Consider the following 20657-nt stretch of genomic DNA (forward strand, 5'->3'; position numbering starts at 1 on the left):
TCACCACTGTTGAAGCTCAGCTCTGGTAGCTCCGGAGGGTATTGAGATGGTGTTTGGTGTGATGTGCGGTTCACAGTGCCTGTCGAACTAGAATAGCGACTCTGACGACATGCAGCTATAGAAGTTTGAGGTGAGGGGCGGAAAAAGGTCGCGACGTGATAGATCGATCGCTTTAGGTTGATGCGTTGCCAGGGAATGAGGCTAACCTCCACCGAGTTTTAGCCGCTAGTGAGTGCACGGTCCATTGACCCAGCCACACGTAGAGCTCGGTTTGTGGCGTCCGATCACACCGAGCTTCTTCACCTTCAACCAATAATTCCTTCAGCGCGCACATACATCACGCCAAAGTGTCCATGTTTTTGGGGGTCAATCTCTATCATCTCAACAGTTGTGAAAAAGTTTAACAAGCTATAAAAAAAACTATGGGGGGCCTTGTTGCGTATGCCAGCAGTGATGAGGAGGATGACGAGGTTCAAGAACCCGTCCCGGTCAAGGTACCTTCACTCCATTCATACAGTCTGTCACTTATGACCTAACACATTGCATATAGACTGAGACTCCCAAGAAAGCCACATCTTCCGCAAATCACACAGATTCAAGTAAGAGACTATATGATTCATTCAAGTATACTCGCCTTGCGGCAACCTTGTATTGACCAGCCCTCTAGATGATATCAAGCCATCACACACACCATCAAATGAGGCCCCAGAGCCGCAACCCCCATTAGACGCCGTGAAGATCGGCCCAGTCCAACAATCTTCAGTCCCCCTGGGCCCGGCCCTCCCGCCCATGGACACGCAGCTGCCCCAAGCCCCCTCGTCGCAGGACGACCCAGACCAACCCCCAGCCTCGCCCTACACAGCGTCCCGCGCCCTCCTCCGCGACCTGACCCTGCCCCCGGTCCCGAACCTGGACATCCCCCCCTCCCCGCCGGGCTCCCCCCCGCCGGCACTCAGCGCAAAGTTTGCCCAGTTCCTTGACCTGAAGAAGAAAGGAGTGCACTTCAACGCCAAGCTCGCCCAGTCCGCCGCTCTCCGCAACCCGAGCCTGACGGACAAGCTCATGGGCTTCGTCGACCTCGAAGGCCGCGCCGGCTACGCCACGACCCTGCCCTCCGACCTCTGGGACCCGACGTCCGAGGAGAGTCTCCCCGAGTGGGCTACGAGAGGCGGGCTTCGCCAGAGCCAGGAAAAGGTGCGCGCAGAGCGCGCGGGGCTGAGGAAGGGCGGCGGGCCCGTGGACTTTGTGCCCGCCGCGGGTGCCGCGGCAGCAACTGCCGGGAGTGTTTCCGAGGTCGCCTCTCCTGCTGGGGCAGCCGAGCAGGGCGGCCTCTCGCGCGCGGGGAAGCGGAAAGCGGGCGCATGGTGAGTTGCGCCGCATTGCTCTCTCGCTATAGTGCCGTATGAGAGGGACTCATTCGGGGGGTTTGCATGGGTCGCTTTGCCGCGCGCGGGGTGGGATGCATGGAGCAAGGCTTCTGAGGACGTCTCAGATATTCTTGGGCCGAGGCGCGCGTTACCGTCGGCTGGGGATCTGAGCTTCAGCACGTGGACTGTGTGGGACGTCAATGCTTTCCGCACGCCCGACGCCGCGTACATCAGGTAAAGAAGGGTAGGAGAGAGCATGACGATACCCCTTTGAGATGATGGCATCCGTATGCTCGTGCGCGCGTGTATGGGTGTGCAAGCGTCATTAATGTCGTCAGATGTAAAGGGTCTGGGACATGGGCCGAGGGTGCGTTTGGACGACAGCGGACGGAACCTGCGTCACCCTCGAGATTAAGATGTCGTAGGAACGACTTTCAACCTCGGTCGACAGGGCCATAAAACCCCTAGGTTGTCTGAAACTTGACATCGTTATTTTCACGGTCAGTGGTGTTCGTTTGGTCGCATTCGCATAGAGAGAGGCTCGGTGTGAGGTAACAAGGTATCATAATTCAGCAAACCCATCTCATGGCTAGACCGCCCATCTTCGCCGCATCTCGGTACTTCATATCACTGATCGTCCAGGCCACGGTGTTTAGCTCTTTGCAAAATTGAAAAGAACAAAAAAGCTCGTTGTTAGATAGCCACCTTCATAGAGCCCAAGTCGGAGTAATCCCATTAATCATATCCGTGCAAAAGACACTTTGCCTCCCGAATTCATAACCTGGCGTGCACAAGCCCCTTCCCACGTGAACCCTCTACCTATTATTTTCTAACCGCGGCAGGCAATGGTGAGGTTGAGCGACTTCTTCAACGCCGCGCCAATGTTGATCTCGGTGACAACCTCCCCGGACGCCAGAGCGTCGGCGAAGTACGTCAGCTTCTGGCCCTGGTTGGTGACGTCCTTGCCGCGGAGAGCGAAGGGAATAATGCCGGTGTCGCAAGCAGGACGGGCGGCGATGGCAGCCAAGACAGGGGCTTGAGAGATGTTCGCACGCATGGTGACGTTGTTGATGCCCGGGTGGAGAATAAGGTTGTCAAGGAAGACGGTGCCGATGTCTTGCTTGTTCAGGAGGTTGGAGAAGGAGGCGTTGCCCTGGAAAGCCCTTCAAATCAGCATCGAGCAGAGTACGAAAAGGCTGCATGAACTTACGATTTCGAGCGTCAGAACGGAATGGTTCGGGATGGACACAAAGCCCTTGAAGTTATCGCCCCTGGCGTCAGGCGTGAGAGAAATGCTGCTATCTGTCACGTTGAGGCCCTTGAATCCGTTCAGACCTAGGGGTAGTTAGCATGACGAGAACTCTTGCAAATCTAAGTGCTAAATCGTTGGCTTACCCTTCAAGGTCATGGTGTTCTTGAAAGTAACGCCGTAGCGCCTGGCGATACCAGAAACCTTGACATGGGTCTCGCCCCGGACCGTGACTCTGACGGACTCGTTGTTCTGGAGCCAGGTGTTGAAGGTGGTGAAGGCCTCCATGTTCTCGATCTGGACGGGCTGGCTGATGTTGACAGTCTGCAACTTAACCGACTGCGTCTCGGGAAACCTCAGGTTCACGAAGGGGGTGTGCGGCTCAAGGTCCTCCAGGTACATGACGCCGTCGAAGGGCTCGATGGTGGCCTTGACTCCGCCATCCGACCTCAGGGTCGAGTTGATGGCCATGTTGTACGCGTTGGGTTGCGAGTTGGAGACGGTGATACCGTCGACTGTGAGCTCAGCATGATCGAGCTTTCCCTGGGCAATTTTCGGGACGGCAACAAAGATGCTGCATACCGTGTCAGAACCATGCTATGCTGTACGAGCGGTGGTACACGACAGAGATTGACCAAACTTACATCAACAAGACGACAAGAATGACAACAGCGGCAAAGCCGATGAGGTGGGCCCACCAAAACCTCGCGCAATGCCTCATGCAAGACTTCCTCTTGCCACTCCTAGCGGATCCGCCACCGAGGGCATTCTCGCTGTGAGAGATGTCCTCCTTGCTCATACTGTCTCGGTAATTGTGCTGTGCGGGTTATACCTTGTGGCGTGGCTGTAGAATTGCTGTCGACTTTCGTGAAAGTTCCGAACTGTACTATATGATAGAGCTGTACGCTTGAAGCTCAACGGTTGGTGTCTAGGATGTCGAGTGATGAAGTGATCGTGTGGGACCCAGAAGAGTTTAAGTACAGAGATCGAGAGATGGTTCTGGGGTAAAAGATGGGGATTCCAGGGAACAATAGGCACCCTAAGTATCACAAGGCATCGATAGCTCAAGATCTTCATGCCCACATTAGGCATGTAACCCTTTCCCTTCTTCCGACTCATCGACCAACCCAAACCGACTAGTTAGGGTAGGCAGGGTAGTCTAGGTTGGGATGTGCCGCGGTACCTGGGCGTGTGTAGACATCGCGTGTAAGTGTAGGGTAGGGGGTGTGTGTGTGTGGGTGGTTGTGCCTATCGACCGGATACATGGCCAACTGCGTACGATGAACAATTGAATCGGCCAGTCAGATGGCAGGCTGTCACATAACCACCCGAAGAATATACCAGGCCAAAATCTGGATGTCCAGTTCTGCGCCCGGGGGATGTCAACTTGCAAGGTCAGCCCGGAGCGGCCTTGCCAGATTGGGTGGCATGCCGAGAACAAGGTCGACACCATCTCCAAACAGCTGCCCCGCATTGCGTCGAGGAGAGCTGGGGGACCCCTTGCCCGCTAACCAGAGTTGCAATCCGGCCAGGCCACCGGCTGGCGGTCCCTCGGCATCTCGTGGACGGCATGAGCATATGAAAGTGATCTCGTGTGTGGCGGTCGTACATAATTACGTCCACTGGGGCAATATACTGGCTGGGTGGCTTGTCCGGCAATCTGACAGGGGCTGTGGAAGCAGATGAAGGCGCATCGGATACGAAGTGGACCGCGAACGCGGGTTGGCCATTGCGACGATGCTGTGCATTGTCTAGTTGGAGTGACGATAGGCTGGCTAGCTTTGTTGGCTAGATGGGTCATGAAGAGAAGAAGGAAACGGCCGACAAGCCATGATTCTCGATGAGACAGGCTTCAGCATGGAGGCAAGCAAGCCAGTGGACGTTGAAGCCCCATCATCAATTGCCCACCAGCCACTAGGGCCTCACTGGCCGGCTTCTAGCGCCCGAGAGGGCATCTCCAGTCTGTCCAATCAAAGCACCGTGGCCCTGAGGCTGCTGATGTTCACACCGGGGAACCCCTTTGGGCTCGGTGGGGTGGTGGCCAAAGGTTCCCAAACTCTACATCTGGGCGTGGCCGTTTTAGCTTTTCCAAATATCCTCTCGCCGAGCCTTGGCCTAGACACGACAAAAGGGTAGCGCAGAGTTGCTGTGCATCACATGAAAGCCGAATCTTTTTCTTCTTGACAAGAAGTGGGTGTAGGAAAATAAGAAAAAGAAAAAGGAGAAGAAAAAATAACCATGGTTCGTTGGCGCGCAAATCCGCGTACAGAAAAGGAGCTCGAACCAGAGCGGCGCGAGAGGAACGCAGCGGCAAAGGACCGAAATGGGCTGAGGATTGACCAGGGGTTGGCTGGTCCAGGGCGAACTGGCTCGGAGATTTGACGCAGATGGCTAATGATTTACCTCGATAATACGGAAGGAGAGAGGAGGGGGTGTGCCTTTGCAGTGTGCACGCGTGCCCACCTTACTCAAACGAAGATGCTTACTGCAGGCTGGTCTGCAGCTGCAGCTGCAGCCGGCGAGGGCAGCCGATATTGAGGTCGCCCGCCCCGTCCCACCACACCCCCAGAATCCCCCAGACTCTGGGCATTTTCGGGTAGGAGCGGGGACGGGGACTTGGACTAGCAAAAGTCTTAGCCTGGGGAGCCACTGAGAGGTCGAGAGAGGAGGAGGGATCCGGAGAGCCCTGGACAGGTCGAAGAGCTGGAGCCACAGCGGGGCCCCCAAAGATCATTACCCACCGGAATCGTACACCAACAGTGGCCAACGGCTTTGCAATGCAACAAGCTCTCATGGGATGCTGTCACTCAAATGTCACACTCATTTCAGCATCTTACGTCTTTTATCGTGCTGTAATTAAATTTGAGTTTTCCTTCTTTCTTCAACGTAACATTCGGCCGGATTGAGCCAGCCCAGCCCACTAGGGTAAGGAAGCTAATGGCAGGACGCAAGGATGATAATGGAACCAAAGAAGAAAAAAGAAAAAGAAACAGGGAAAAAAAAAAAAAAACCACAGCGAGATCTGAGAAAGACAGCATTGTCCAATAGGATTTGCCATCAGCATCCTCTATGGAGCCTAACAGCTCATCATGAAGAAAATTTTGCCCAAGATTTAACCAACTCCCCATCCGACCGTCTATCCGCACGTTGTCCGTGGCAGCTTCGACGAAAAGAGCGAGAAGAGCTGCCTTAGTATGCTGGAAGGGGCCTTAGTGCGAAGGTTCAAAGTTTCTAAAAGCTCTCACGCGACAACTGCCTTGGCCCGCCGTCTCGTTCACCACGCTCCCCGGCCTATCAGAGACCTCGTGGACGTAATTCCGTCTCAAATCGCCTCACCGCCTGACGTTTACTGACCGAGAAGTGTGGCACCCACCCACCACGATGGCTCGGCCGAGAGGGCATGGACTGGGATGCCACTTAAGCCTTGGACGGCAGGATGAGAATACTTCGTCGGTCCGGGAAGCAAGATAAATATGAACCAATGATTTCGTTTCAAAGAGTCAGACCAGTCAGTGACGGGATGATAATGATGGCATTGACAGGCATCCAAAGCCCAAATCGCAAAATCCAGAACCATCTACTCTCTACTCTCTTATACATAATGATGTATGACCCTACAAGGCCCGCCCCAAATGAGAGAGCGGGCGGAATTGTGACGCTGTCGTATGCTTGGTGCCGGACGCAAATCCCGCGACAACCCTCCTCCCCTAATTGTCTTTCTACAATGCTGGCATCCATCTTGAGATTCAGGCCTACCCTGGATCAAACATGGAGCAATCCCAGATTTGTCAAGTCAAGGCTTCATGCAGCAGCTTGGCTTCGGGGCTAAATGATGGCATTTACCCCACGTTCGCCCAACAAATGTCCTTGGTTCAACGCGTTATAGGCTTTCCTCAACTGCTTCCCGCTCATAGCAGCGCTGCACTATAGCTTCGACTTCGCCCACAGGCCAAACTTATTGTCAAGTCCAGACTCGCCGTCGTAGATGTCTCTCTCCACCGCACGGGTGTTGATCTGCCGCATCTGTCAATATCCGACGTCTCATTGAAGTCTTGGGTTGAGTAGTGGTGGTGTCACTTACGAACTTGGGGCCCAGCTCGCTGATGTTCTTGACGCCGAGCAGCCTCATGCATGTCTCCATCTCACCCTGAAGAACTGGTCAAAAGTTAGCGACTCGTCAACAACGACTCGTTTCCACGCAAACTTACTCTGGAATGTTCTCTCGACACCAGCCTGACCTCCAGCACCAAGGCCAAACAGCGCTGCACGGCCAATACCAACCGCCTTCGCGCCCAGGCAGAGAGCCTTAATAACGTCGGTTCCACGCTTGATGCCGCCATCGACCCAGACCTCAATCTTATCGAATACCTCGGGGCAGTACTTGCGAATCTCCAGCAAAGTGTGAACAGCAGGAGGTGCCGTATCGAGGGCTCGGCCACCGTGGTTTGAGAGGATAATGGCCTTCACTTGCGGCGCGTACTGGGCCGCTAGGTAAGCATCCTCGTGCGTCTGCAGGCCCTTCAACACAATGGGCAAGTCGGTGTGCTGTGTCAGCCATGGCAGAGTTGTCTTCCATGTGAGGTCGGCCGCCGTGCCGAAGAACAGCTGTTGGCCCACACCACCACCGCCTGGCCGCTTCGCCTCATCGTCCTTAGAGTTGGACTCGGACTCAACCTCGAACGCACCCTCGAACTGCTGCTTCTCATCAAGCTCACGCTTGCCGGGCCATGGGGCGTCCAGTGTCAGAGTGATGTACTTGTAGCGGTCCTTCATGGCGTTGATGCGCTTCAACATGGCCTCGCTCTTGGTTCTGTCGTTCTGCACGTAGAGTTGCCACCCAAAGACCTGCCCCTCGGGTGAGCCCTCAATGATCTGTTCTGGTGTCATGGACGCGTTGTTTGAAACGCACTGCATCGCATTGAACTTGGCGGCTGCCTTTGCAATGCCACGCTCACCATCCGGGTGGGCAAGTCTTGCCATAGCAGCCGGCGACACATACAAGGGGGTTCCAACATGATGGCCCAACAGGCTCGTAGAGGTGTCAACTTGCGTACAGTCGACGAAGACACGCGGCCGTAGAAGAATTTGTCTGTATGCCTTGTTGTTGAAGCTCTTGGTCCACAAATCGTCACCGGCCGAGTAGTAGTACGCCCAGGCCTTCTTGGGAATGATCTTTGTGGCGGCCTCCTCGATCTCATCGATGTTGAGCAGTGTCTCCAGCCGGGGCGGTCCCTCCTTGGGCTTCTGGGATTCCGCCTTCGCAGGGGCGGGTTGTAGTAGGGCCAGGGACTCGGGGTCTACCGTGCCGAGGCAGTTTTCGGGCTTGAGGTTCTCCTCGAGGATACCCGGCGGGTGAATTGGGTCGTACTCGTCCGTCGCATCTTTGCCGGAAAGCTTCACAATAATCTTGGAGCCACCGGGGTGAGAAGGGAGGAATTCGGTCACGTCGTAGACCTTGCCGTAGAGCACCACCCAGCAACTCTCGGGGGTGTTGTGCTTGGCCACTAGAAAGTCGGATTAGCATTGGATCGGATAGACGACTGCAGAGAGCACGGTAACCAACCTTCTTCAGCAGAAAATATCTTCGACATCGTGTCAGCAAACTTCAGCTCTATTCAGATTGCTCAAAAACAGGAAAGGATCTCAACAACTCACCAAGCGGGCACATCGTTGTAATAAGTCGCCAATCATTCGGCGGGAATTACCCCGTACGTCTGGGCCAGAAACCACGTCCGTGGGGGGGTTAATCTGGGGTTGGGACAGTGGAGGAGCTGCTAGCCGACGAATCACAGTGCACTCTTTTGTCAAGCCGTTGTGGAGCATTGTCCCGAAGAATGGCAAGAACACCGCGCGCGCACGAGATAACCCCGACCCGCACCGACGTCGGACTTGTCGGCGGCTTTCGGCGCTAGACGTTTCGCTTCGCTTTAACGCGGCAATGGATTTACGGGGATGTCAACTATCCATCCATTCCGGGTGGCGTCGCAAATTTCGTAATCTGCTATCAAGCAACGCTACATCTTTCAATGGTGACGACTGCTTGTGGACATTGGATTTATAAATCTCGAGCTGCACCTACGAGCTTTACATTCACATTCACAAAATCATAAAAAAAGATATGCGGGTTTCAATCGCAACGAGCACAAGAGACATCTCTCGTCTCTGCGTGAGGTGTCGGCGGCAGACGGCGATAGCCCGGCCGCCCGGGACGGTGGCAATCACTAGCACTGGGCTGGCTGCGAGAAGTGCACGATGGCCATCACAAACATCTAGCGGCCCAAACCAGAAGCGATGGATGACAGGGACCGTTTCCCTCTCCCGGCCGGCGACAGCATCACCTAGCAGCGAGGCAGCAGCCGCATCGAGCTCGCAAGAGAACAAGCTGCCCACGACGCATTACGAATTCTTCCCCATCACCCTCCCCGACGGTCCGCCGCCCAAGGGCCATTTCCCCATCGACCAGCGCGCTCTCCGCCGCGAGTTTCTCCGATTGCAGGCGAAAGCCCACCCGGACATGCACCCGGCAGAGCTCAAGACGCGGGCAGAGGCGACCTCGGCGCGTATCAACGAGGCGTACAAGACCCTGTCGAACCCGCTTCTGCGAGCGCAATACCTGCTCTCGCTCCGGGGCGTCGACGTGGCTAACGACGAGACGCTGAAGGTCGAGGACCCGGAGCTGCTGATGATTGTGCTGGAGGCGCGCGAGGAGATCGAGGAGGCGACGCAGGAGAGCGAACTTGAGGGCCAGCGCGCGGCCAATGATGAGCGGATACGCGGGAGCGAACAGGTGCTGGAGCAGGCTTTCCGGCAGGACGATATCGAGACTGCGAAGCGTGAGGCGGTGAATCTTAGGTACTGGGTAAACATCCACGAGAGCTTAAACAACTGGGAGCCAGGGAAGCCGATCGTGCTGCAGCATTAGCGAAGACGATGGTGATAACTTGAGGGGGGGAAAGGCATACGGCCTCTGTATAGTAGAAGAAAAAGCGTATATTTGGACTGGGAGGGCTCGCACGTCAGGATCAGGCGATGGTGGGCTGATGTTGCGAGATACCCGCCAATTTCATAATTTAATGATTGCACAATTTCGCCGCCTTTATCCCTGTCCCTTGATTTTCGGGGGGACAAAATCGACGAAATAGGGCGAGTCGTGTTTGGTAAAAAATCCCGGTAAGCAAGGGAACCCGCCAAAAGCCATCCGTCTCGAAATAGCCTAGCAACCACGCGAAACCAACACTTCTAGGCTCCGGTCGTTCACCGAATAGAGCTACCGCATAGCAGACCTGTAGGCCCCGTCAACTTCACACAAGATGCTTGTTGTGGAACTTCTTGATGAGAGCGACTGTGATGTCACAGTCAATAAATGCTGGTCTGAAACCATCAGCGGGGAGAACACCGCTCCCCAAGGCGTCTGTCTGCCTTATTCTAACCTGAGAAAAAGCAGTGTGTTGCAGTGATATTGCGACCTGAAATCTTGGTCTATGAACGCTATGTGATGGTTGGTTTATTCGCAGCTTGTGTTTAATTGCCACTTCTTCGAACTCTTGGGTTTGAAGGCGAAGGTCTAGAAGATACCGACTTGCTTGCAAGCCTGCTTCTACATATAAACTCATAAGACCATCCTCTCAATATGCTAGACGTGAATGACAACTTGTCAATTGCTACCAAGATGCAGAAGAACCAATCACCAAAATCTCTCAGGATCGCACAAAGTCGAATCAATTGTATACGGCCTTCAAATGGTGTTGCAGGATATGCCGCGGACTTTTTCTTTTTGTAGTTGAGATATTTGGGACATTTCGTGCTCTGAAGGAGGAACGCGGGATCATTACATTAAACCATGATCATGCACGTCTCATGGACGTATTTCGTCCATGCGGCCCCTGCACACCCCTCCAAGCCAGGCCGCTCTAAGCTGCTACCCCACCATACCTGCCTAACCTTACCAATGGCAACCATCCAACAGCTCAGCTCCTCCAGCTTCGCGACTTCACTGTGAACCAACACTGCCGAACCACAAGCTTGCACACACGTTGCGTTCTTTAACCCGCAAGCCCCGAGTTACCTAACCAAACCAGCAACACACAAATCAGATACGTACGAAAATGGCGCCCTCGCAAAAGGTCGCCCAGCGGCTTGTCCAGGCCGAGTCCGCCCCCGGCGATAAGGCGGCGGCCTACGAAGCCATCATCGCCGACATCAAGAACCTCTCCTCCCCTCCCACGGCCGCCGACGACCTCAACGCCGTCCTCGACGCCTTCTTTGACGCCTCTCTTGGTATCGTCTCGACCCGCGCCCTCCTCGCCTCCTTCGTCGCCGCCGTCCGCGAGCTCAAGAACGACGATCTCTGGATCGCCGTCGGCAGCCATACCCTCTCGCAGCTCTCCACCCAGCCCTCTTCCTTCCTCGACCAGGCCGCCGCCGTCCGCGAGCTCGTCTCCGAGGCCCACGAGAACAACGAGGACTTCCTCGATGCCGCAAAGACGCTCGCAGAGATACCCCTCGACGGCTCCCAGCGCAAGGTCACAAACGACGACAAGGCGCGCGTCTGGGTCCGCATCGCCCGGAATTACCTCGAGGTCGACGACACCACCGCCGCCGAGACGTACGTCAACAAGCTCAAGAACATCATGCACACCGTCCAGGACCGCGACCTGGACCTGCACTTCAAGCTCTCGCAGGCCCGCATTCTCGATTCCAACCGCGACTTCCTGGGCGCCAGCGGCCGTTACCACGAGATCAGCGTCAGCCCGGCCATCGCCGAGGAGGAGCGCCTGCACACCCTCAGCATGGCGGTTAAGTGTGCCATCCTCGCCCCGGCGGGGCCGTTGAGGAGCCGCGCGCTGGGACGGCTGTACAAGGACGAGCGGTCCGCGGGGCTCGACGAGTTCGGCATGCTCGAGAAGATGTTCTTCGACCGGCTGCTTGCCCCCGAGGAGGTGGAGAAGTTTGCGCAGGGGCTGCAGCCGCACCAGCTCGCGACGACGGCCGACGGGTCGACGGTGCTGGCCAAGGCGGTGGTGGAGCACAACCTGCTCGGTGCGTCGAGGCTCTACCGGAACATCGGCTTCGAGGCGCTCGGTTCCTTGCTCGGGTTGGACGCGGACAAGGCTGAGGAGACGACGGCGCGGATGATTGAGCAGGGCCGGCTGTTGGGCCGGATCGACCAGCTCGACGAGGTCATCTGGTTCGAGGGGGGCGAGGCCTCGGGCAAAAAGGGCAGCGGACGGGCCGAGGTCGTGGTTGGCAAGGAGATGAGGCGGTGGGACGCCAACGTGCAGAGCATGGCCGAGGAGGTCGAGAGTGTGACGAATGCTCTGCAAAAGCAGTTTCCCGTAAGTCTTGGCCCCCTTCTCCATGCCGGCTTTATTTTTTATTTTATTTTATTTTACGCCGCCCATTGCTAACTGCCGGACGCAGGAATTCGTGGAGGCCAATCTGGTCGTTTGAGATGACTGCTACGAGGTAACGAACGATGAGCACATTATTGGCGTTGTAAAAAGGGAGGGAGGGTGCGGGATCATTGGCGTTTTTTTTTCTTTCTTCCTCTTTCAATTGGGATTCATGTGATCAAAAGAGGCATAGCATAGCAGAGACCATCAAGAGGTTTAGTTATGCCGGCGCCCAGCAGCCGGCAGCCGACAGATAGAAGAGTGAGAAGACGAGATGGCGAACGAAGATATGCATCGAATAAAAAAAGGTATCTAATTTAAGTCTCTCATCCGCACGACCACGTAGCCCTCGCTGAGCGCCCGCGGGTCGCCCGACTCCTCGTCGTACGAGACCTCCTCCTCGGCGTTCCGCCGCGCGCGCCGCGACCTCCGCGAGCCCGGGTTCCGCTCCAGCTCCACCAGGTCGCCGAGCGCCTCGGCGACGAACCCCCCCATCCAGTCGTAGCCGGCCGGCGTGAGGTGCAGGCCGTCGTCCCAGTACTTTTGGCGCTCCCTGTCTGTGAGGGAGTGGTACGGGATTCTGGGGTTGAGGTCGAAGGCGTGGCTGCGGGGTCGAGGTCAGCTTGGCGGCTTGGCCCATGCTCTCTCCCTCGAGAGAAATCCCTTCTGGGAAGGGGGGCAGAAGGTGGATGCCGCTGGAGAGAGAGAGGGAGAGAGAGAGAGAGAGAGAGAGACAGTGATGGATAGAGAGAGGGCGAGACGTACTAATTCGGTGCTTGATGCGAGAGGATGGCGTCGTTGAGCCGTCTCCGCTGGCCGTCGAGCCTGTCGCTCTTGGTGGCGCAGTCGGGCACCGTCAGCGCGAGGACCTTGCTCCCCTTGGCGATGGCCGAGTCGTAGACCCCTCGAAGGGAGTCGAATATCCTTTCCGGGGGCACGTTGAACGCGAGATCGCTGCCCGGCTCCAATCTTAGCTTCACGATGCCTCACGACCGACTCCTCGGCCGACATTTCGCTCATCTCGCGAGGACGAAAATGAGAAGCCCTCTTCCACTCTCCCTCAACAGTGCAACGACGACGAACGGGTAAAGAGCAAACGCAAACGTACTTTGTGCCTCCTAGTATGATGACCCAATCATATTCCGTCTGAACCACTGTAGCGAAATGTCAGCATCAGGCCAGCATGCGAAGGAGGGGCGACTGCAACATCGCGACGGGGACTCGAACGGCATTAAGCCAAGGGAGGAAATGGAAAAGCAGGGAAAAAAGATCACAAACCCTCGCTCTCGAAGCGCTTCGCAAAGGCGCCCTGCGAAACCACGTCCCCCGGCATCCCGTTGTCCGTCGCGACGACCTGCGTGTCCGACAGGTCCCTGGAGAGCTTCTTGGTGAGGGCGATGGAGTACGGGTGGTACACGGTTCCGTAGGCCGAGTACCCCGCCGTGAGCGAGTCGCCGAAGCAGAAGATGTGGAGGGTCTTGTCCTTTGACATCCTTCCCAAAGGCCCCCCGGGCTGGTCGTCGCGGAGGATTCTTTTTTGTGGTTTTATATATATGTGTATAAATTACGGCCCTCTGCATGCACGACCTGGCTCTAGCCCCTCCGAAACGTGATGATTTGGTGCGATTCGACTGATGTGATGGTTCACTTGACGTCGGCACGCGATCTCTTTGATGAGTGAGGGCGGTATTGATGCTGTGTTGGCTATCGAGGAATCGAGCAGAGATGAAGCCTATCCAGTGAGAACGACGAGTTCACGAGGACGCGAGTATGCTGTGGCCGTCTCCACTCTTGAGATGAACGGCTGGTACGTGAAGGGATCCGAATCAGCAAATGTCAAGATGAGTTGAGTCGTCGGAGGTGCGATGAGGCTGACGGAGGTTCGATTGAGGTCAGGTGGGGTGGCAGGCGGCGGCGGCTTACCGATAGGCAGTGACGGGGCGAGTGGAATGGTGGGGGGCGGGGAGGAGAGCGAGTCCACCTCAGCTAACGGGCACGGGGTGCCCTGGAACGTTTTAGCGGCGGCGCCGGCAGGGGAGGGGGGGGTTGAGGCTCCCCCGTTATTGCGTGCTGAATCCAGCCCGGCACCTAGACCTTGCAAGGCGAGCACAGGCAGCAGCAGCAGCAGCAGGCAGCAAACAGGCCCCTTGGGTTGGGGGCGGTGCACTGCCTCACCTTGCTTCGTTTCGTAACAATCTGGAACTCGTAGTGGCGCCGAGAGGTCCTGTTCGACTGCCCGAGCGATCTCCTGGCGGTTCTGTGCAAATGCTGGGGCCAATGCATCCCGAGTGTTAAACCACCGTGCTGGCCGAGAAAGTACGGGCCATTGTCGAGCCGCAAAGTCACAAATGTTCTGAAGCCATAGTCATCGTCAATGGCCTCTCTCTGGGAGGCTGTCGATTTAAGTTATACTATATACACCTTATCCAAAACCTTCTAATTAACCAACGAGCTTTCCCAGTAAATACCATTATAAACATTACATATATACTTGGCTGTATCCTTTCTCTCGAGTTTCGTTGGTAACCATCTCGTCCGAGACAGCTTGGATATCATAAAATTGGTCGTCACACACATCACAAACATAGGAAAAACGAGGACGAGTATGCGAGATCGCAGTAGAGGCGCCGGGGGGGCATGGGCATCTTGTCTCGGAGCTTCTCGGTGAAATCATCACACAAGCTCCTGCTGATGCCATCGGCCCCTCTCGGTGTGCCACCACCTCTCCTTGTCCTTCTTATCTGACACCGTCGGAGACATGTTCCAGCGTCCGACGCAGCCTTCTTTCCCGCTGGAGATTTCCTCGCCGTTCTCGGTGAGCAGGTCCGCCATTTCGATGAGACCGCCCCGCTCGTCCTTGGCCCCCGCATCGGGGCGCAGGTTGTAAGTGATGCGGCTCTCGGCCGTGCCGATGAAGCCCGCGATGCCGTACTTCTCCAGCAGCGTGCCGTCTTCGTCGATGACGTTGACGAAGAAGCGAGGGATGGCGTGCGCCGCCTCGAGGCGAGCTTGCGCGGCCAGCCGAGATTGGTGTAGGTTGCTGCAGTCGCTGTGCATCTCGGCCGTCGGGGAGGAGGGAGCCGTAGCCGACCGCGACGACTTTGTGGGCGAGCTCGGGAGGTTTGGGAACGACAGGCTCCTAGCGGGCCCGTTGGGTCCGCGGAAGCGATCGCTGGCGGTGTCGACACGATCCTGCGGGCGGCATAGGGCCTGGAAAACGCCTTCAGGGTCGTTGGGCGTGCGCAGGCTGCGGAGGGAGGGGAAGCCTGCCGCGGCGATGCTGCGAGCAAGGAGGGAATCGGCAGCGTTAGCGCTGGTCGTGTTGCTCGTAATGTCCCAGTGAAGTTTGCGCAGGGACGTAGAGGCGAGATAAGGCATAAGCCAGATGAAGGTGTCCTCCGGGAGCATAGGGGCGAAGCTCTGTACGAGGGAGAAGGATTCAAGATAGGTAAAGTTGGAAAAGATTCGAGCCAAGGCGGGCAGGGAGTCGAGATCGATGTGGCGCAGAGTCAATTTCTGAATAGCCTGGCTCGTTGGCAGTGTGGCTAGGGCGGAAATGCCACTACTGGTGACACCAGGCACGTGGGTGAGGGATAGTGTACGCAGGGGTGGAAGCGAGAGCAGGGTGCTGTCGTTGAAGGCGGTCACCGGCATCCGCGACAGGAAAAGGTGCTGCAGTGAGGTGAGATGCATCAGCGCCGAGCTGATGAGATTGTCCGGGGTGAGGGTCGCGCCGGGGAGGCAGTGAATCGACAAAGTCGTCAGGTGTGCCCAGTCGACGTGGAAGTTAAGGAAGGCCTCGCTCTGGTGCGGCTGCAGATCTCCGGGGGTGACTGATGAATCGTAGGTCGGCTGGGTCGACGAGATAGCGTTGTTGCCCGAGCTGGACTTGAGCCGATGCTGTCGTTGATACGGCGAAGGCTCGACGATCCAATCCATGTGCTTGAGCCGCTTGCGCGTCGACAGCGCGTGGAAGAGCTTACTAAACGAGTGGTTATACTGGGGGTGGAGGCCGATGAGACGCTCAAAATTGGGACAGGCCATGATCAGCGCGGCCACCTGATTATGATAGTCCTCCAGGGCGATCCCCGCGGGGGGGTTAGGGACCTTCACTGTGTGGACCAGGCCAGCGAGATGAGAGGTCGCCCTCAACGTCCGTCTAAGAAGCATCATTCGTGTTCCAAAGGCGAGCTTGTGCCGCTTCTTCTGGGCCGCCGAGTCGGCTCCCACAAGTTGAATGTCCTCGTACCTGGGATCGTTAGCATTGAGGGGCATGATGAAGAGGGGGAGCGGGGGATATCCGTACAAGGCCACTCGCGCGAACTTGCACCATTTCCTCGAAGTGAGGCTGATGGAGCACAGATCCCTCGTCCAACATGTTGCGCAGCTCTCGCTGCCCTTATCCAGGTGCAGCTTCTTGAGCTCGCCCAGGATCAGCTCCAGAACTTCTCCAGGCAGCTTCGCAAAGATTTCTCCGGGCTTGGCCTTCTTCCTGAAGCTCGTGGTCTGGCTCGGCCGCTGGTACATGTACTCGGGCCTCCACGGGTTGGACTCCCGCGACTCGAAGCTCGACCTGTTGCTGCTCCACGATGAGCTGCGGGACCGAGACTCGAAGCTGTCTCTCGAGCTGTTGAGGCTGGTGACGGTTATGGTAGATGCCTGCGAGAGCTTCCGCGGTCTGTTTAGCGAGTTGGATATCGCCTCGACGGCGTCTGTCGACTCGACGGTGGTTGTTTGCAGGGGGTACGGCACGTGTGCGCTTCGCGGGCTTGAGCGTGTCTGCGCCATCATGGTCTGCTCACGTGTGGTGTATGGGTCTGAAGGAGTGCCGAAGTAGGTCGGAGCAGGTGCGTAGCTGGCAGCCATGGCGGGAGGGAAGGAGGTGGTAGAGGCGACAGCTGGACGAGAAGAGAAACGGCCTGGAACTCTCAGGCGGCTACCATCATGAGCAACGTAGTTGGAAGCAGCAGGTGAAGCGGTGGCTCTTCTCTTGTGTTGTTGAGCCCTCTGGGTGCTGCAGGGGGGGAGAGACGTGTTAGTGAACCAGGAAACGGTTATCGGCAACAGTCAAGGATCCAAGCCAAGCGAGCGACAAGAATCGACAAACAATTTAATATAAAAAAAACAGCCGGGGGGAAAAACGAAAGATTGGACAGGCGCCAACGTGACGTGACGGAGGGGTTCTGTCTAGTTTAATACGAACAACCCATGGGAAAAGAGGGAGGGTGGAAAGGGAAAATAAAATAAAAAAAGGGACCGCCAAAGCCGGCACTGGCACGGAAGGCTGCATTGGACCCTAGGCCTGGCGGAGGCAGACGCTGGGCTGGGCAGGCTGAGAATGAGAGGTAGGTGCCCGGACCGGCGCTCTGATGATGATCCCATCCTGATGGAGGGGTGATGAGTGGCCGCCCATCCATCCATCCATCCACCTGGGACACCCCCAAGTCACCCCTTGGTCCCTTGGTCCGTCTCGAAGTCACCTCAGCCGTGGCCATCGAAGAGCTCCTTTGCGGTGCTACTAGCCGAGTCACGCAACCCAGGAACGTGGGCGCGGCGACAAACTCCCTAGCTTAGCACCGCGCTAGGGCTTACACTATGTGCAGCGCGAAGAGGGACAAGAAATTGGGAGAAGAAAAACGGCCCTGTGGCGCACCACTTGGCGGGTAACAGCGCAATTCTGACCTGCTTCAATTGCAGAGACGCGCGCCACTGTGCCTGGTGGAAATTAGGAAATGCTGCGTCCACCTGTAGCGCATCGTCCGGCCCCGTTAGCTCCCGGAGCGAACATCTCTCTGGGAGCACCTCGAGAGGCTCGAGAGGTGATAACGGCGCAAAGATAATTTGGCCATGGGCCCGCTCTTCTGAACCTGAGTTGGAAACGAGTGCAAGGGGGTATTGGCAGGGGGGCGGGCGTGGGAGGAGGAACTCGAGGGAACCAGAGCTCCATGTCGCACGTCGATGCATTCCCGTCTCGGAACTGAATGGTTGCGCTGGGCGAACTTCGGCCCCGGCCTGCCCAGGGCTGGGCGGCGCATGCCGTGGGGACGCAATCTCAGAGTAAGCAAGCTGGCTCCTGGCACTTGCGGCTTCGCAGGAAGTGGCGCTCGATTGCCTGTTCATGCCGACTTCTCGTGTTGAAGTCTGCGTGTCTGCACGTGTGCCCAAGCTAGCAAAAGCGAGTCGGACTCCGACTAATACCAACAGCTTCCGCCGGCAGAACTCCACTTGGAAAGCTCCGGGTCGATAAATGAGGCGTGGGGCCTTGCCCCGTCGCCCTTTTCGATAAGTCGAACGACGCGACACCCGGGACGTGGCTCGGGGTGCCATTGAGGACTTTATTGTGGGCGGAAGTAGAGAAAAAGGACTACAAGCAGCAAAGATGACCCAGGGGTGATGTAATGGAAAATGGGGATGAGCCCGACGCCAAAAAAAAACCGACCGTTGCGAGTCTGGTGCATGAGAAATAAACCTCTGGCCTCGAGGTGGACACGGAGCGGGTTGACAGAATACGAAGAAGCAAATGCAACTAACTGACTGTACGACAGGAAAAGCGCGCGAGAAGATGCACAGGCAGACGCAGGAGGGGGGGACAACGAATCAAAGAAAACAGCAGCCAACGGTGGAAAAATGGGGAATGCAGGCGGGTAGAATCCAGGAGGGGAAAGGACTGGGAAAAGGAAGAAAAAAAACCTACTTGGCGTCTGATTTGTTTCTATTTTTGACGTCGAGGAAGACGTGTGCGTAAACGCCCTGCCGAAGCTCGCTGGCACGCTTGTCGTCCAGGGCTGACAGCGATTGCCTTCCTGCCTCTGCGCCTATGCCAGAGACGGACCGGATGGATCGATGATCGTTCTTCTGGACGGCGCTGTAGGCGTAGCCGTAAGGGCGGCTGTAATCGAGTTCGAACCGCCGAGTGGTGTCTGAGTTGCCGTTGACTGCCTTGCCTGCGCGTGGGAGCTCGTAGGACTTCCGGCCGGTGATCATGTTGCTCGCCCGAGACAGATGTCGATTGTCGTTGCTCTGCCGTGTGGCGGTGCTGACGTGTGGGTGAGATCCGCTTCTGCTCTGACCAACTCTTCTTTCTCTTTCTCTTGGTAGCAAACGCCGCAACTGGAGCTGGACCAGAAAGGGAAGGGAAGTGGAAGGCTGCCGTTTTTATTTTAAATCGTCGTCAAAGGGCGCCCTGTAGCTTCTGTCTTCATGAGGTCGTTGTGCCGTAATTTAATATAACAAACGTGGGGATATCTTGGCTGGTTTGCCGCTCTTGCGAGAGTGGGTTTTTGACTTAGTGGCCGGCCCGCTTCAGCCAAGTCGAGGGTATCACCAGGGAGCAGGGTGAGATGGCTGGACCGGAAAGGGCGAACAACGACGTGAAGATCCCGCAGCTATGACCTCCAGAAACCAACGAGCGAGAGGAGAGGGGTGAAAGGGTAGAGGGAAGAAGGCGAGAGAGGAGCGAGAGTCATGACCAAGCCCAACATGCGCTGGGTGCATTATATTTGAACTCGAGAGCCCACCGCCCCCCCCCCCCCCCCATCATCCCACACTCAAAATACCCATCAGATCGCAACCCCGGGGACGGCACTGAGACAAAGCCAGAGCTATGCCCGGTGCTCACGCACGCCCGGCCTTTCCACCTGCGCAAAGCTACGCAGTATGGCGGTAAACATTCTGCAGTGCAGCGGCTGGGACATGCTTTAGTCGCATGTGTGATTGGAACGTGGGCAATCTAACCCCTCCATCGCCCTCGTCTAGCCCCTCGAGCAATCGACGATATGTCGCAGGCACTCCGTACAAGGCACCCACATTTCTGGCGACGACCAGAAAAGAAGAAGAAGAAAAAAAAACAAGGTTAACAGGGTTGGCGAAGCTCTGGGGCCAGGCGGTATCCACGAGTGGCGGAGCGGCTGACCGGCCACCGAAAGGCTCTCGAACATGACGAATGAGCGGCCCGGAGGAAGCCAAGGCATATGCCCATCCTCCCCTGCCTCCGTTTCGTGGGGTTGCGAATAAACCGCATCGACGGCCAGTCATATCGGCTTTTTTTTTTCACTTTACACTGTTGCACAGCCCATTCAGAGATGCGCACGTCTTAACCCCCTCCCCCTCCTCGAGAGACATGCACAGGCGGGTGGACGTGCTTGGGTGTCATCTCGGGCGAACACCGTAGTTCTGCGCTCATCATCCCTATCGTCTGGTCTCATCTTTTTTATGCTTCGTCCGTCCGAAACATCAGCCGGCGGATCGCACGTCGGCGAGAGGCTGGGGCTACTCTATCCGCCCCTGCAGAGTCAACCAGACGGAAGCAATGGTGGATAAGGGGGGTGCTGCCGCTGCTGCTAGCAATGACGGTGACTTTGGCAACAAGGTTTATTTAATTTTCAAATTCTCCCAATGTTCGTTTCGGAAACATTTGGCACAGACGGGGCTGGAGGCTGCAGGCTACCGGGCTACAGGCTGCAGTTCAGACTGGGAAGCTGTCCGCCTTGGCCAAAACGATGCTAGGAACAGGAACAGGAAACGGAGTGGAACTGATGCCCTGGAAACCCCCATTCTCGAGGCCGAGTCCCGTCGCCCATCACCCTGGTGCCGTGGCGCGTGCTGAGGTCGCATCAACGTCGCCTCGTCAATCTAGACGTGACGTCTTAC

At 56.7% G+C, this 20657-nt stretch overlaps 7 protein-coding genes across 7 annotated transcripts; 3 read left to right on the top strand and 4 right to left on the bottom strand.

The window, feature by feature from the left end:
• Positions 1 to 789: 789 nt before the first annotated feature.
• On the top strand, positions 790 to 1605 carry EsH8_I_001194 (HCNGP-like protein-domain-containing protein; the record flags this gene model as incomplete). The annotated part of the gene is made up of 2 exons (XM_083268607.1): positions 790 to 1364; positions 1410 to 1605. 2 exons carry the CDS (start codon positions 790 to 792, stop codon positions 1603 to 1605), a joined length of 771 nt encoding a protein of 256 aa, XP_083119045.1.
• Positions 1606 to 2196: 591 nt separating this feature from the next.
• On the bottom strand, positions 2197 to 3415 carry EsH8_I_001195 (DUF3712 domain-containing protein; the record flags this gene model as incomplete). Its single annotated transcript, XM_083268608.1, has 4 exons — positions 2197 to 2520; positions 2578 to 2702; positions 2763 to 3190; positions 3261 to 3415. The coding sequence occupies 4 exons, from the start codon at positions 3413 to 3415 to the stop codon at positions 2197 to 2199; spliced, it is 1032 nt and encodes a 343-aa protein (XP_083119046.1).
• Positions 3416 to 6540: 3125 nt separating this feature from the next.
• On the bottom strand, positions 6541 to 8207 carry EsH8_I_001196 (FMN-dependent dehydrogenase-domain-containing protein; the record flags this gene model as incomplete). The annotated part of the gene is made up of 4 exons (XM_083268609.1): positions 6541 to 6630; positions 6698 to 6771; positions 6825 to 8120; positions 8180 to 8207. The coding sequence occupies 4 exons, from the start codon at positions 8205 to 8207 to the stop codon at positions 6541 to 6543; spliced, it is 1488 nt and encodes a 495-aa protein (XP_083119047.1).
• A 704-nt stretch (positions 8208 to 8911) lies between these two features.
• Positions 8912 to 9538, top strand: EsH8_I_001197 (J-type chaperone JAC1; the record flags this gene model as incomplete). Its single annotated transcript, XM_083268610.1, has 1 exon — positions 8912 to 9538. The coding sequence occupies one exon, from the start codon at positions 8912 to 8914 to the stop codon at positions 9536 to 9538; it is 627 nt and encodes a 208-aa protein (XP_083119048.1).
• Positions 9539 to 10721: 1183 nt separating this feature from the next.
• Positions 10722 to 12066, top strand: EsH8_I_001198 (Tim17/Tim22/Tim23/Pmp24 family-domain-containing protein; the record flags this gene model as incomplete). The annotated part of the gene is made up of 2 exons (XM_083268611.1): positions 10722 to 11951; positions 12037 to 12066. 2 exons carry the CDS (start codon positions 10722 to 10724, stop codon positions 12064 to 12066), a joined length of 1260 nt encoding a protein of 419 aa, XP_083119049.1.
• A 254-nt stretch (positions 12067 to 12320) lies between these two features.
• EsH8_I_001199 (SGNH hydrolase-type esterase domain-containing protein) lies at positions 12321 to 13500 on the bottom strand (the record flags this gene model as incomplete). The annotated part of the gene is made up of 4 exons (XM_083268612.1): positions 12321 to 12612; positions 12774 to 12962; positions 13117 to 13162; positions 13287 to 13500. The coding sequence occupies 4 exons, from the start codon at positions 13498 to 13500 to the stop codon at positions 12321 to 12323; spliced, it is 741 nt and encodes a 246-aa protein (XP_083119050.1).
• A 1181-nt stretch (positions 13501 to 14681) lies between these two features.
• On the bottom strand, positions 14682 to 18992 carry EsH8_I_001200 (uncharacterized protein; the record flags this gene model as incomplete). Its single annotated transcript, XM_083268613.1, has 3 exons — positions 14682 to 16257; positions 16315 to 17022; positions 18703 to 18992. The coding sequence occupies 3 exons, from the start codon at positions 18990 to 18992 to the stop codon at positions 14682 to 14684; spliced, it is 2574 nt and encodes an 857-aa protein (XP_083119051.1).
• Positions 18993 to 20657: the final 1665 nt, after the last annotated feature.

Source organism: Colletotrichum jinshuiense, chromosome 1, assembly GCF_051148585.1.
Source record: "Colletotrichum jinshuiense chromosome 1, complete sequence".
In the NCBI taxonomy this organism is placed as follows: Eukaryota; Fungi; Ascomycota; class Sordariomycetes; order Glomerellales; family Glomerellaceae; genus Colletotrichum; species Colletotrichum jinshuiense.